The 15,637-nt window shown below is 37.0% G+C and overlaps 1 protein-coding gene across 1 annotated transcript; it reads left to right on the forward strand.

Moving 5' to 3' along the window:
- Window positions 1–7,089: 7,089 nt before the first annotated feature.
- perm1a (PPARGC1 and ESRR induced regulator, muscle 1a) lies at window positions 7,090–14,165 on the forward strand. The gene is made up of 4 exons (XM_030139367.1): window positions 7,090–7,132; window positions 7,913–11,790; window positions 13,197–13,313; window positions 13,447–14,165. The coding sequence occupies exons 2-4, from the start codon at window positions 7,938–7,940 to the stop codon at window positions 13,554–13,556; spliced, it is 4,080 nt and encodes a 1,359-aa protein (XP_029995227.1). The 5' UTR covers window positions 7,090–7,132; window positions 7,913–7,937; the 3' UTR covers window positions 13,557–14,165.
- Window positions 14,166–15,637: the final 1,472 nt, after the last annotated feature.

The following is a 15,637-nucleotide window of genomic DNA, read 5'->3' on the forward strand; positions in this document are numbered from 1 at the left end:
AGAAAGCTAACTATGATTTCATTAGTCTGCTGTGCACTCAGCTTTGGTTGCACATGTTACTCACACCGAGACAGCCATGTTAGTCCTGGAAAGAAAAAATAAATGTACTCAAATCAAAATCTGAGATACCTATTTAAGTACCTAGAGATCACCAATATTATCATACTTGTACTACTTTTACTCTACTGTTTACTGGGGTAAAATTTAGTTTTACTCTTCTAATCTCCAGCCCCGCACTTATCATTTGTTGTTTTGCATAAAGCCTACTCATTGCATGTCAAAACTGGTTTAAACTATACTGTGAAGTCCACAAAATGAATGCAGTAGCCTGCTAAAAATGCCAAAGTGACATAATAAACTACCTGACCTAAAAGTAGAGACACATCAGCCTGAGAAGAGAAAGAAAAGTCAGTTCAGCACTGTATAAACTGCTATCTGTGAGGGTCTTAAGGGGGATTTTTACCCACAAAACCTGCAAGCAATGGCACATCAATGACCCATCACTGTCATTTACCATCACTGTCACTTTACATCACTTTTTACAGATTTCACCTGTCACATTTGCAAATTTTTATTCATTTGATTGGATTCTATAGCTCAATTGTATACAAATATAACTAAAAATGCTAGCCTGAACACTGAAAGTGTCACTTGTAGTGCTATTACCTTACGTTTTTCTTATGTTCACTGAAAACCCCCTCATACCTTTAAGCCACATGCATATGTGATTAATTAACAGGCATGCATATAAACTGGGGACACTTCTAATTATAGCTATTATGAGTAGGATACAGTAATTTGTTCACAGTATTTAGGTGAATTTTTGCACAGCTCTAAACCTGTAACATTCTTTTTGGCCAAAATATATAATATAATGAGTAAGCAGCAGTGAGTTAGTTTTAGATTTTGTACATTTCTGTCATTTAAAAACAGCACAAAATATGAGATACTTTCCCATATAATACTGTACATGGTGGAGGGGTGTAACACTGTTTTATATCAGTCTTCTTGGACATGTCAAACATTAGCAATAATAGTGATTTCATTGCATTAGCAGTTTTTGTGAAATGTATGACCCTCATTAACTTGCATTGCAATCTCATTTTTAAATCTCACATAAAACAATACTAATGAAGTGAAATCAGTGTTATTGCTACTTTTAAACATATCTGAGACTCTACTCACCTGCAATAACCCCACACTATTAATTATATTTTTAAAAAATCTTTTTTTTTTTTTTTGGTCTTATTTTTTATACATAACAAGTGACATGAATTATTCAGACTAGCATTTAAAGGGCTAAAATCCTGAAAATGATTAACACATTTTGATACTTTTAAACAGAACTGAAATGGTTGAAGAGATTTATGCAGAAAAAACATTGACAAATGATGATTTTATGCCAGCTTTTGCGCATGTGCAATTGTGGCTCGAGGGTCGACCGAGGATAATAATTGCTGGGATCCACAAGGCTGAAAATATCTTATAGCATTGCGTTGTTTATTAATCTTACCACCTTTAATCTTCCTCAAACTATAAATATCCTTGAACACAACACAGGACAGTACCAGTTGTTTTGTATCAGACTCCGGCTCAGTTCAGACCTAACTAACAGCGGTTATTGTCCGCCATCTTGTGGGAAGCCGGAAGGACTGCACTCTGCTATAACCTGTGGACGTGCTCCCTCCACTCAGTAAGTTAATTGTTTTATCATGTCAAGTCAGAATACTTTAGTGTAACTACATTTATAAACCGTATCCTATCAAATGTATCGCTCCACTCCTCACATGAGCACTTTTCTGGCTAACTAGCAAGCTAGCTAACCCCGTTGACTTAGCATGTGATCAAGCAAAGTGATCCGTCTGGAGTTATTTTCATTCAGAAAATGTTGATGAAGTTGCCTGTAGGAACAGTATAAATGTGTCAAAACACAGTTGGTGGTTTTCTGACACGATCTCCAAACAGTAGGTGCACTCACTGACACCTGAGTGTGACATTTGAAGAGAAGACAATGATGTTTTGTTGGTGCGACTGATCAAATCTCACCATTGTCAGGACGCATAATCCTCGTGGGGGCCTGCAGGCGGTCTGTGTCTTTACACCACGAATAAAACTGGTGACGGCAGACGAGACGGAGCTGCAGGATTTCAATACAATCGCGTATCGGGTTTAAAGGGACGGGTTCAAAAGTTAAATCAGGTCTGTTACAGGTAACGACGGGCCTGCATGTAAATGACTGATATTCATACATACAGAGGTGATGGAGAATTCAGCTCTTTATGTAGAAGTACCAACATCACACCTTGAAAACTCAGCTCTTTATGTAAAAGTATTAACATCACAACTTGAAAATACTTAATTCTGTATTTTAAACCTTATTTGAATACAAGCAGGCTACTTATTTGCATTAGGACATGCATGTAAACCCTTCAGATTAAGCAAAAACAAAAAAAATACCTCTTTATGCAAGTTGTTTTTGTTATTTTAGATAAAGATTTGTAGCAACTAGGTTAGCAGCTCAGAGAAAAAAAAAGTCATGTCAGAAGATTAGTCAGAAGATTAATCAGACATACTTGCTTATATGAGATACACATAACCAGGATTAACATGTGTTTTAAGCATGTAGTAGGACATTGGTCCCACTACATATGTTTGTAGTTGTTTAGAACATTTGAATTTATTAAAGATTATAATGTAAATAGCGTCTCTCATCACATGTTTAAGGGCTGCCATTTATAACCTGAGGACTGCCTCTAGGGTCTATTACAAAATATATCTTGTAAATTAATTTTTGATCTTAACTGTTTGTAATAATTTTGTATAAATTGATTGATTGATTGATTGATGTTAAATATTGTTTATTTAATAATATTTAATGGGTTGAAACCAGTTGTCATTACGTCATTGAGCTTTAAAAAAAGGCCATCAAATCATTCATTTCAAGCAGCGTTTTCCAAACTTAGGGTTCTCAAATTTGGTTTTATTGGATCGTCAAGTGCCAAAATTGTAAAACAGTATTATGATACAACAGTACTTTTTTTTTCCTACATAAATAGACAAGGGTTCAGCTCATTTGCTGAGTGTGCAGGGATCTCTTGCAAACCTCGACCTATAAATGTCATCAATTTTTTGCTGACACGTGTGCCTTGATTGTGACAATTGTCATTCTCTCATTCTTAATCACACGCGCGATGTTGAAATGATGCGATTTTTAGGAATGTCAGTTTCATTAAAGTCATTTGAAAGAGCAGAGAAGAGGATGAAATGTATATTTGGTAAAGGGGGTTTAAAGCTGAACAAATTGGACTCTGAACAACAGTGTAAGAAGTCATCATTGCAGCATCATTTCAGTTAACATTCTGAACAAAGAAACAGTTTTGACAGTGTAAAAGTCAGTTGTATGTGTTATCATTTGACTTTATTGGTGACATACTGTATGTTGCTAGCTGACTATCATTACTCATCAGTTTTAGCTTTGAGTGACATTTTAACATTCTTACCCTACATTCTTTAAGTGAACAAAGTCAGTAAAAATGTAAATGGTTGTAGCAATTCATTGTGTATTTTTCTGGGTTTGGGTCCCTGGAGAGAGAACGTTTCTGTTTTGAGTCTTGAAATAAGAGGAGCCCCTGATTGAAAATACATTTTCTTCTAGATCTTACTCAATTTAACTTCTGTCATTGAGACTTATTTCGGCAAAACACAAATTAAAATGTTTCGCTTATGCTACAAAAAGTAGCTATAATAATGCTAATAATGAAAAAAGAATAAAAGTGGTTTTATGGGCTATAATAGCTTGTAAATCATGTACTTTATAAATCATTAATCTACTTCCATCTCCTATTGTTTTTTTTTTTAATTCTGTAAGTCTTAGAGTGAAACTAACCCTGAGATTTCTACATCAACCTGTGTGGCATTAGTAACTTGTTAAACCTCCTCTTTGCTTTCTAAACAGTTACCAAAGATCCAAAATAGGCATCTTTGTCTACAGTTTTCTGTTTTTCTACCCTTTGCTTTGCCATAATTAAGACTTTGCACCCCTGTTTGGCACAAAAGATGCCACCAACTGAGGATGCTTGGTAACGGGGCCATACACAAACTTCCTTCTGTTTAAACATCATGTCGCTGAGCTTGAGCTGAATGTGTCTGTTTACTGGGCTTTGTTTAATTGACGCTGAATTGCCGGGGCTGACATGGTAAACAATTAGAGGGAAATTCTCTCACATTAGCCGCTGTGAAACAGCCCAAACAGATTTCAATCTTAACTCCAAGAACTGACTCATGAGAGCCTAATCCTGTTGATGGAAACAGAATCCCACCCGTGTCAAAGCGGCCCGCTGCCCCAGGTGCAGTAGCCACACAGGCCCTGGCTTGTCCCCCTTTATCATGGCTGATGAATTGAGAGGGCCCTCTTGGGCACACAGCCCAATCTGTGGTTTGGCTAATTAGGGGGTCTGTTTCTCATAAATGTCTATAGAAATTAAAATTAGGCACATAATGACTGTATTTACAGCCTGTGAAAGTGTTAGATGCAGATACACCATTTGGAAAAAAACCTTGTTGATGTGTGCAAGAATTTGCTGTATTTCAGCTTTTAAGGCCTAAAATAAGAACTAAGTTAAATATAATGCAGAAAAACTTTTATTAAACAATTTAAATTCACCATTTTAGATGTAGTCAGTTCACGAAACAGTAGTATAAGGTAACATTTGATTATATCCTATAAATTTTTTGCTCTGAATGACCAATAAGACCATCATTGTTAATCAATGTATTTAAGTGCAGTTAAGATGCATTAGACATCTGTTAAGCACAGTTTAACAGCAGTTAATGAGATCAGGACTGATATGTTATCTTGGTATCTTTTAGTGTCAGTGACATTCTGTGAGCGAGGATGGCACTGTAGTAATCACAGTAATCACATTGTCCTACTGATAGCTGTAAACAGAGGCTCAGTACCACCTCAGATAAGCTGTCTTCCCTAATGGTAGATTTCACATTCAAGCAGAAAATAGTCCTTGGTTTTAGCCTGACATCTGTGCTGTAATTTAAAGTAGATAAGAAGATAATGGTTATCCAGTGGTTGACAAAATATTCACAGGTTAATTTTAGGTAAAGTATTGTAAGTTATTTAGAAAGTATAAATGCCAGTCAGATTTAATAGGAACAGTTAAAGATAAAACTGGTTATAAAAATTAACCTTTGATTAACTTTAAAATCATAGTGCAGCTTAAATCAATATGTGATAACTATATGTGGAAAAAAAATTCAGACAAGTGCAAATCTAATTGTTTTAAAAGGCTAAATCTAACTTTGAGGTTTAATTATTTAATTAGCCTACATGGGACATTTCTCATCACACCTTAGACCAGATTGATAATAATACATACAATACATAGGTTTTATGTTAAATTGGCTAACTAACATGTCCACTGGACAATAAAATGTGCTACGTAGGCTTGCAAAGTATTTAGCCCTTGGATGTTTCTCCTGTTATTTATGCTAAATATAATTTGGATTTTTTTCAACAATTTCTAAAAAATAAAATTGAAATCTTAAACATCGAAGCAAAGACACATTTCTACAAAGTAATGTCAGTTGAAAATGTATAAGTGACTGCATAAATATTCACCCCCTGAAAGTCAGTACTAGTTGTGCCTGTGATCACAATCCCAGCACTGAGTCTTTGTGAATATGTCTGTCAGGTTTGCACATCTGGACACTTCAGTTTTACTCTGTTCTTCAAGGGCTTGCTGCCAAGAAGCATTCCCACAGCATGATGGTCCCAATTCTTTCCATTTCTTAATGATGGATTTAACAGAACTCTGGGGGATATTCATTGTCTTGGAAATGTTTTATGTCCTTCCTCTGACATTAACTTTTTCTGAGCTGCTTGGAGTGTTCTTTTGTCCTCATGGTGTAATTGCTGCCAGAAATACAGATTGACCAGGTACTGGACCATCTAGACACAGGTTTTGAGACACATTCATTTCTCCCAAGTAATGTTTTTCACTCATTATGAGACTACTATCACCAAATGACTGCATCAGGATTGAATTAAGTCAGTCATTTTCAAGGGGGTGAATATTTATGCAGTCACTTATTTTACAATACAAAGTTTTGCTACTTTGAGTAGATGTTTTAGAAATTTACTCAATTTGACAAAGTGTATTTTGTTTTTAAATTTCTTTTCAGAAAAAGGAAAATTATGTTGACCATAATTCCATTTATAAAAGCAATACAAGTGGAAAACATCCAAGGGGATGAATAGCTACTTATAATAGGCATTGTATGCATTAAAATGCATAAGCTTGTTTTAAAACTGCTACTTGTAAAATCTAAGGACAATGTGTAAACTGTTCTTTTTATAGTGTTATAAAGCACCAATAAATTATTAACTTCATATTATTCATAGTGTATTATATAGATGCTCCATAGGATTACTTATGCTAAAATGTCATCTGAAATATTACAGCATGTAAGCCTATTCATAAAAATGTCTCATCAATTAATCCAGCCATGTTTTTTTTTTACCATAATACTTTTTAAAATACATTTGTCTGCATTCTTTCAACCAGGTTCAGATGGGTGACATGAGTCACTCCAGTCTCTCTCTGGCCAGTCTGCTCTCCAGTAGAGATTGGAAACATTGCAGAGAAAAGATTCAGATCAACTTTCACCCCATGACATCACACCAGTAAGGTATCAGCTGACTAATGTGCATATGCACTCACACCTCACATGACTGCATATCTGCTGTGTGAATGGTTGAGTATCTGAATGTTGTTGAGTCTTATTGCTACCACCAAAATAAAGATGCAAAAATAAACTCAAATGTTATTAAATAATTTTTAGTAAGTATACCTAATCAAACAAAGTAAAAGTAGAAACAGTATGCTGTGTCACACATTGAGGAGTTAATATCTATTTAAAGATCTGAAACTTTATGCCTCTGTCGGAGATGGTTGCTGTAAGAACATTGCGTGTATTACGTGATCAGAAGCACCGCTCTATATTTATCAAATCATGGGGCTTGCCGTGCTCATGACCAAGGACGTCCACCAGAGGACATTCAACATACCTCCCAGACTTTCTCCTCCTGTAGACCAGGATCACAGCTGAAACCAGACAGGTAGGACCCCAGCATGAAAGTTCACATAAATGCAAGAATAAGTGCATAGATTATTAACATTGAAAGTTGTCATACTCTAGCATACTGAAATTTGACTTAATGTGGGGTAGTTTTACTTTACTGCACAGGTATGTGTTACAGAGTGTAATGTGAAGTTATAGTGAGATATTCAGTTGCATTTAGTTCAGTTTAAAACAGTGCAATAGAAATTATAAGATCAAAATAAATTGTGTTTTTTTGCAGCATGCTTATTATGATGTAATTAGCATGCAAGGTTTTTCGTACCATTATAAGACTTAGGTGCAGCAGACAAGGCATTTTGGGCACCAACCAAGACACAGTCATGTAAATTCAATGTGAAGAGCCTGAAAACTGACCCAAATGTCTTTTCAGATTTGATAGTTGTAGTTGATAGACAGTACACTTAAGCAAGATTTGGTTTTAAGTTTTTTTTTTAATGTTTTTAATGTTTTTCCAATTTTCTATGTCCACATAAAATAGTATAAATGTTCAAAATCATGCTGAAGTATATGTTTTTTATTGAAAAAGGTAATATTTTCTTGAACTCCAAGACTCCACAATACTGTTCTTAAGTCTTTAACACAGTTAGTGAAAATACTAGAACAAATCAGCACCTGAGCTTTATCTAGCATGTTGAAATTAAATAGCATTTTCTGTATCTGTTTTGTTTTTTAATTGTTTTATGATTCTAAAATTAAAGGCAGTAAATGTTTTTAGCAGTGCTTATTCTAATGACAGTTCTTCTGATTGGTTTTATAGGTTGTACTGAGGCCTGTCTGTCAGAATGGAAGACTTCGATTACAGTGTCGAGATCTGTGACCGTGACTGGGAATGCTTCTTTGCAGAGTGCGAGGAGTGCAACCTCCTTCCTCCTTCATTAGCAGGTGTGGATAGCTCAGGTATGAGTGACATGGATGATACAGGGTCCATTCTTGCGAACAGGGATCAGAAAGAAGGCCAAACAGCAGGCTTTGTAGAGGCTGAACGATCTATCGAAGGTCCCCCAGACAGTGAAGGCTCTCCTGTGGAGCTTTACTTCAGCAAACACAGCATGGGAGGAATGGAGAGCGTCCTCTCGGGCAGTGAGGAGGATATACACCTGCAGTCAGTCAATATGTTCTTTGAAAAACTGAAAAGCCTTACAGAGGCTGAAAAAATTACTGAGCCAAACCAAGTGGGAGCTAGAAAAAACAGAGAAGCAGCAGCACAGGAGGAGGAGCAGTGTAGTGATGGGCAACAAGCCAGCTGCACTGGCTGTACTTTGCCAAAAAACATCCCCAAGTTAAACTTTGTGTCTGCCAGGGGTGAAACAGTCGTTGGCAGAGAGACCGTGGAGGCTGTCAACACCATCAGCAACATAAACACAATGAAAACAGATGAGCCTCGATCCAAAATTTCCCCTGAACCTTCTGCCAGTAACTCAATGCTACACACTTACAAATCAGCTCACCCTGAAACTGAGTTATTCATCAGAGAGGAAGCCTGCACAGAAAACAGAGTTTATGAGATAATAGAGTCAAATGACTCACAACCGGGGAAGGTTGTCTGGTCAGAAGCAACACCTCATTCTAACAAAGTGACAAATTTGGAAGAGGAAATATGTACACCTTTGTGTGATGTCACGCAGGAAGATTTTTTGAGAAACCCTCTGACTCTCATTAAAAGCCAACACACTGATTCACCCAGAAGTCTGGATTCAGTCACAAAGGTCAAGTGCAAGGACGACAAAAATGAAATCTCAGAAGTCTCAAGCAAATTGTCAAGCCTAGAGTCATCACCATCTGCCTCTTTCAAAAGAAAGAGAAGAAAGAAAAGGCGACTTAGTGTTGAACCAGCAGAAAGTGGTTTTGGAAATGAGAAAGACTCAGAAGAGGAACAGTTCTTATGGAAAGGAAGACTGGATCCATGCTTGCCAGAGGATTTTTACTTACCTTTGTTAAAAGAGCCACAAATGAATTATGGCTTCACACCTCCTTTATACACATACTTGGTCACAAATGGTCACCCTGTAAACGTTAAAGAAAAAAGAGTAAAAGATCTTTCCCACTCTGTTCCTTCTTGTGACATTCAACACCTAAAGTTTCAAGACAGTGTTTTCAAACAAGCTAGCTGGACTGAAAGTATTACAACAGATGACAGGTTTGCAAGCCTACAAAGTCAAAGTGATTCCAGTGTTGTGTCAGCACAAAGCGATGCTTGTAATGTAGGGATAGATTTACAGCCATGCAGAAAATTAACAGTAAAAGATGGACTGACTGAAGATCCATCGATGACACTTTCAATTTCAGACTGTGAAAGAGACAAATCAACCCTTACCACAGAAAAGAGAGACTGTGAAAGAGAGGACACTCATGCTGAGAGCCTCGAGCTGTCTAATAAAATGAATCATAGTTTCATTTGTGAAAATGAACAGTCTTGTGCAGATGAGGTCAAATCAGTAACTCATACTGTTTTACCGAGTGTAGAGTTAAATGATCCTGATGTGAAAGTCTGCCAGCATGACACAGTATCCACTGCTAAGTCTGTCATGGGCGTGGAGACTGAAAGCTCTGGCGTAGACAACCTTTCACAGTGTCAAAGACTGGCTGAACTACAACAGCTGGAAACTGGGTGTCATGACACATACCAATATAGCTATATGCTGGAAAAAACTAAGCTTCACTCTGTGAATGGTTCTGATGTGCAACAACTGGCTAATCACAACACAAAAACTCTTCAAATAAAAACCAGCAATTCTTCATCGTATGAGAATGACCCCACTCAAAGTGACAGCTTGACATCAAATGGAGACAGTTTATCACTTGATAAAAACCCCTCCAGTGTAGATATATTAGTGAACCAAACAGAACACCCTCCAGATGATCCAAAATCATCCAAACAAACAGATTCATTGGTGAAACATGAAACACCTGAGAGATGTGAATTAGCAGTGGTACAAGTAATGGGTGAGAATCTCTTTCCATGTAGTGAAATGAATCAAATAGGTAATGGAGAGATACAAACAAATCCCAATTTCTCTGAATCTGAAGATTTATCAGTATGTCTTCCAAATAATTCATTAATATCTTCTTGCTATTCTCTGGAAACACAATCTCTTGAGTCACTCTCAAATGAAAATAGCAAAGATGCACTGGGAAGCCCTTGTTCTTCTCTTAGTCCAAGTGACACCAGATGTGAAGAAAAAAAATCACAAATCCTCACAACAGCTGACAAAAGAGAGGAAACATCTCAGGATAAAGGCCAGGATGTATCATATGTCACAGAAGAATCAAACTGTGACTTAGCTAATGAAGTGGAAGTTTCCACAGTGAGATCCCAAGTAGAAAATGAACCTGTGGATTCAAAGTGTTCAGTGTTTGCCATGTCATCTTTTTGGAGGGAAATGGAGAAGCTGACAATAAATGATATTTTAGGTTTAAGAGTTATCAACAACAATCCCCCAAGTTCCCTCCCACCATTACTGGAAACCGAGAATACTGACTTGGTAATGATGGATTCTGGCTGTTTCTGTCAGGTCGATGAATCCAATCTAGGACAAACTAGCATGGAAGCGTCCATTGTCTCTGATCCTGTTGACTCAAATTTAAGTTCTGTTATAGCAGTTGATGCATCCTCTTCAAAAAGTGTCATGTGGGAAAGTGAACCAGTTTCAGTCAGCCTACCTGTGGGTATTTACCCATCGAGTATGACTTTAACAGCTGCGAGTGACATTTCTCAACCAGTCTTGTCTGATGGCACTCAGAAATCCCTTCGAAAAATTTCAAAAAATGTAAGTGTACATAATCTACGTGCCCTTGAATCTGAGTCTTTTAGCCACAAATATGAAGGCCAAACTTCACAAATTTTAGAGGAAGAGGAATGTGCAAACTTAGAGTACGTAACTGACAAACATGTGCCAAAACAAGACTTGAACTCTTTACCTTCAGTTTCAGCAGAAAGCTACAGAATTTCTCTCACAGATATATTTCAGTATTTATTCGGTGGAAAGCAGTCAAACCCCAGTCAGCCACCTACAGACAGCATTAACAGCAGTTTCACCGATGGAAATTCTGTTCCTGAAACGTATGACCATTTCTTCTCAGAGTTTGATACAGATACCTTCTTCTATCCGCTCATCACAGCAACAGATGAAGCCAAAGATGAACTTGTGCCAATCTTCTCCTACTCTCGCTCAGCAAATAGAAACCTGCAGTTTCCTGAGGCTTATGATTATTTTTTTGTCTCCTCATCCTCTGATGATTCCTCTGATGAAGAGGATAAAAATGACCACAGGCCTGTGAGGGTGGTAACAAGATTGAGCCGTAAGGCAAGCGCAAGTAAGATTTCAACAGATGTATATGATAATTTCTTCACAGATAGTGACCTCAAGGAGGATTTCTTCTGGCCAAAATCATTCTCTTTTAGGAACATTCAGTTAACTGGGCGTGCCATCCAGAGGCGGAACTCAAATTCTTTGCCTTTACCTGTAATGCAAAAACCTCAGTCCCTTCGTAGGACTCTCACTCCCATCAGTGCCCTGGGAAATCAAGATTTTGTTCCTGATCCACTTCTCTACCACCTGGAAGAGAGGATCTTCAAACAACTACAACAACAACCTTTCAGATATGAGGATCTGCAAACAGCTGTCGCAAATCCAAGTAAGTCTAGTTATGGTGACAGTAGGAGTTGAAGATACCCAGTTCCATTATTTCAGCAAAGGCATCAAAACACTAATATGAAAAATAATTACAAGGTCCTCCATGAAATATACTTAAGATATCCCTAAGATAGATGTAAAAATACAGAAGTATTAGCAGCAAAAAGTAGTTTAAGTATTGAAGGAAAATCCTATTTAGTCTCCCTGGTTATATTATTATGTATGACATTGTTAGGTTATTAATACTAAGACATCAGTGTTGTTGAGCCATGTTACCGTTGTAACTTCTGAAGATGCAGCTGGTTTGAAATACTTTATATCATATTTTATCAACAGGTACATCAGAAACATCTGAAATATCATTACATGACTTCGGTAGAGTTCTGACACACAAATCTGTTTTCAGTTTTTGGACAGTATTACTATTTATTGAAACAAAATCATATAGGAAGTTTAATGGGAAAATCAGTATTTGGTGGAGCTGTTAGGGAAATGTTGGAAAACATTAGTTTAATCTTTTACAATGTGTATTTGTGTTATTATATTCACAGTGTAAAAGATAGATCTCAAAAGTAACCAGTAACTAAAGCTGTCAAGTAAGTGTACTTTTTTTCAATACTTGTCTTTGAGATGTAGTGGACTAGAACTATAGAGTAGCATTAAATAGAAATATGGATGTAAAATTCATGCAAAACTACCTCAGAGCTACAGCTCTTGAGAAAATGTAATTACTTTCATAATCCATTGACTGACAGTTAATGAAGATGCACAAATATTGTCAAACAAAAAGGAGAGCCAAACTGTTCTATTCCAGCTACACACTTTGTGTATTTCACCCACTGACAAAAGTAATGGAGAATATGTTATCCACTCAGTCAGCTGTTGCACTCATAAATGGGATGGACTCTCTTCCTTCAGCTGCCAGCGGAACGTGGTTGTACGTGATAGCTTGACTTCAGTCAATGAGTGTCCCCTCTAAGCTGCCAGTAGAACACTCTAATTTATGAGGGAAATGAAATCACTCCACTTAACTTCTTATATGTCAAAAAAGCTTTAATTAAGATAACTTATAGCACAGTGGTATGGCATCTGGTATTCAGCAGCTGTCGTAAGAATTAGTTTACAGCCTTTAAAAGCCATGAAGTCAAATATCATTTGCCTTGTTTACGTAAGTGTAATTAGTATGGGTGCTGTCAAAGCTGGGCTTTGACTGGGTCATGGTTTGACCCAAACAGGAAGTTCCAACACATTAACAGAGGCTTGTCCTCAGCTGTCGGTGTGTTAATACCAGTTAGACTCCCTCTCCCACTGACTTCCTACTGTTTGCCTGTGGATGACTGTTAACATATGTGCATTTGTGTGAAACCCTAACGGAAGGAAGATGTGTATCTGTCATTTTATTTAAAGGGTTGGACTCCTCCTTCCTGCCTCTCAGACACTCTGATATGTGTCTAGTTTGTATTGCATTTGCTTCATGGGTGCTGAAAACTGCAAACCCACAGGATGGAGACACCTGGAAGGCTGGTATGTATCTCAGTAAAATATTACATAAAGAATGGACTGTGATGGGCTAATGATATTGTATATACATAAAGGATCAGACCTTAAGTATGAATAATGTGATGATTACTCAGCTTTTCTTTGTATTTCTCCACAGTTCTGTTGGCAAATGTAAGTGCCCTTTCAGCCATCCGATACCTGCGGAAGTATGTCAAAGTGGAGGCAGCAGTTAGTGACAATAAAACCAACCATGCAGCTAATGTCTGAATCTTGATATCTGCTGCTATTAATATGCTGAGTTTGAAATGATGATTTTCCCATGAATATATACTAAGTTGTGAATGGCTGAAGTATTGTGAAATTTGTCATGTAAATGTTTGATGTGCCGCTACAAGTCAGTTTGCAATGTGTTTGCACTGTAATTATGTTATTATCTTAGATTTTATTAATTTCTGTGAAAGCTGAAAGGACAGTGGTAGGTAATGTCAACAGAACATTCACATGGATCATGAAATGACCAAAGCAGAGAGAGGCTGTGCATTTACTGAAAAGAGAGTAGTGCCAGGTTTAGTCAGAAGTGCTGACTGCAGTTTTAGATGGACATGTGATAACAGGTTTACTTGAGGCATGTAGGATGATGTTTGAGCAAGGTTTTTTTTTCCATTGTATCACATGATTATGGCATATGATAAATATTTCCATTAACACTAATTGGAAACATTTTATAACATGGATGAGACAGTATTTGTTGCACTGCGAACTTAAAAAAGACACATTAATAAGACAGCCTAATGAATGCATATTTAATGATTGGGACTTTTTCTGTGCCAGTGTTGTATGAGAGACATTTTGTTTTTCAGTATAACCTTTTGTATAGTTGACTTAAGCATTGTGTCAGATGGATTGGTCTGTGATGTGATGTGATGTCATTCAGTTTAAATGTGATTAAAAGCACTTTTAACATACATGTGTTTCCTGCTTTTCCAGAATCTCTGAAACAAAAACATGAAACTTTTCAAACACTAGAGGGTGACATGAGTTAACGTTAGAACCACAACTGGAGTCTTGTGTGACCTGCAGTTTTTAATTAATGTATCAAAAATCATAAAATAATACTATTCTTGTCAACATTGTTGGCAGGTATTCCTATGTATGTTTTCTCTTATACATACCTATTACCACCAGATGGCAATATTGAGCCATGAAACATGTCTGCACACAGCCCAGTATGACCCTGCTCAGACTGCGTTAACATTCAATTTGATCTCGTGTACAGCTCTAATACAAGATCTGAACTCACTCGGGACACATTTCCATCTGATGATTCAGATTATGTTCCTGGGTGGTCTTTAACAAAATTTTTCACATTCTGTAGTAGTCCTGGGGACGTGTTGAAGGACGGCCTACTCAGCAGACATGCTCAGTTCATCATGCCAACAGTGCAGTATTCGAGTGTTTTAAATACGTCTGAGCTTTCAGAAATTTCCTATGACTGCTTAATATTTGTGATGTGGCCAGAGCTCGCCTGATTGACACTCCGCCTTTGCCTGTTTTTTTCCTTTGTGGGGAAATACACTATCCACAGTTCATATAATTATATACAAGTTCATAAGCACTTGAAGATTCAGTTGTCATTAAAGTGTAAAATATATCATGCAGTTAAACCAAGAAAAGGAAATGGACCGGTCTAGTGACTGATTACGTGAAACAATCTGCCATCAGTCTTTTAGTGGAATAGTGAATTTTAACTGCAAATAAACATTGCAAATCCTGTCTGTTCAACTTGAAATTAACATTTGCTGTGGTTTCGGCTATAGATGAGCTTCTTTATTTGCATATTGGTTGGAGAAGTCAGATCCAATTAGGAGTGATCTATGAAGACATATCTGGAGAGGCTTTTTAACACCAGGTATGAATAAACACAGATCAGACAGCGGTATTTGTTTTCAGATATCTCATGATGAAGTTAAAGCAAAGTATGAACAGGGTCTACAATTATGATAATTCTGTTGTTATATCGATGTAATATTGAGTTCCACGAAAAACGCATACAATTGTCATTTATAAACTACTGAAATATTTAACTAGTTGTTATTGTTTGTTTGATGTGATGGAAATTTGAGGACACCACAACCTCTACAAACTGTACTGGAATTTGTAGGGTTTGTAAATGTGTAGCTACTGCTCTGATCTGGTTGATTGTGCAGCTCACCTTGACTTGAGTTTAGGTGTTTCAGTATAAGAGAAAGAGATTGAAACTCTTGTGTGAACTACGTATTGGACACTAGGAAGAATAGCTACAGCCTAATAAACTAAATTGAAGCTCATCAAAAACATCATCACCAATT

This window comes from Sphaeramia orbicularis, chromosome 7 (assembly GCF_902148855.1).
Source record: "Sphaeramia orbicularis chromosome 7, fSphaOr1.1, whole genome shotgun sequence".
Taxonomy (NCBI): Eukaryota; Metazoa; Chordata; class Actinopteri; order Kurtiformes; family Apogonidae; genus Sphaeramia; species Sphaeramia orbicularis.

What these genes read in the sequence shown, in the direction of transcription:
- perm1a (XM_030139367.1), top strand. Translation starts at nt 7,938, where the DNA reads ATGGAAGACTTCGATTACAGTGTCGAGATCTGTGACCGTGACTGGGAA. An exon ending in AACAGCTGTCGCAAATCCAA is followed by an intron (nt 11,791 to 13,196) that starts GTAAGTCTAGTT and finishes TTTTATTTAAAG; the next exon opens with GGTTGGACTCCTCCTTCCTG. An exon ending in TGGAGACACCTGGAAGGCTG is followed by an intron (nt 13,314 to 13,446) that starts GTATGTATCTCA and finishes ATTTCTCCACAG; the next exon opens with TTCTGTTGGCAAATGTAAGT.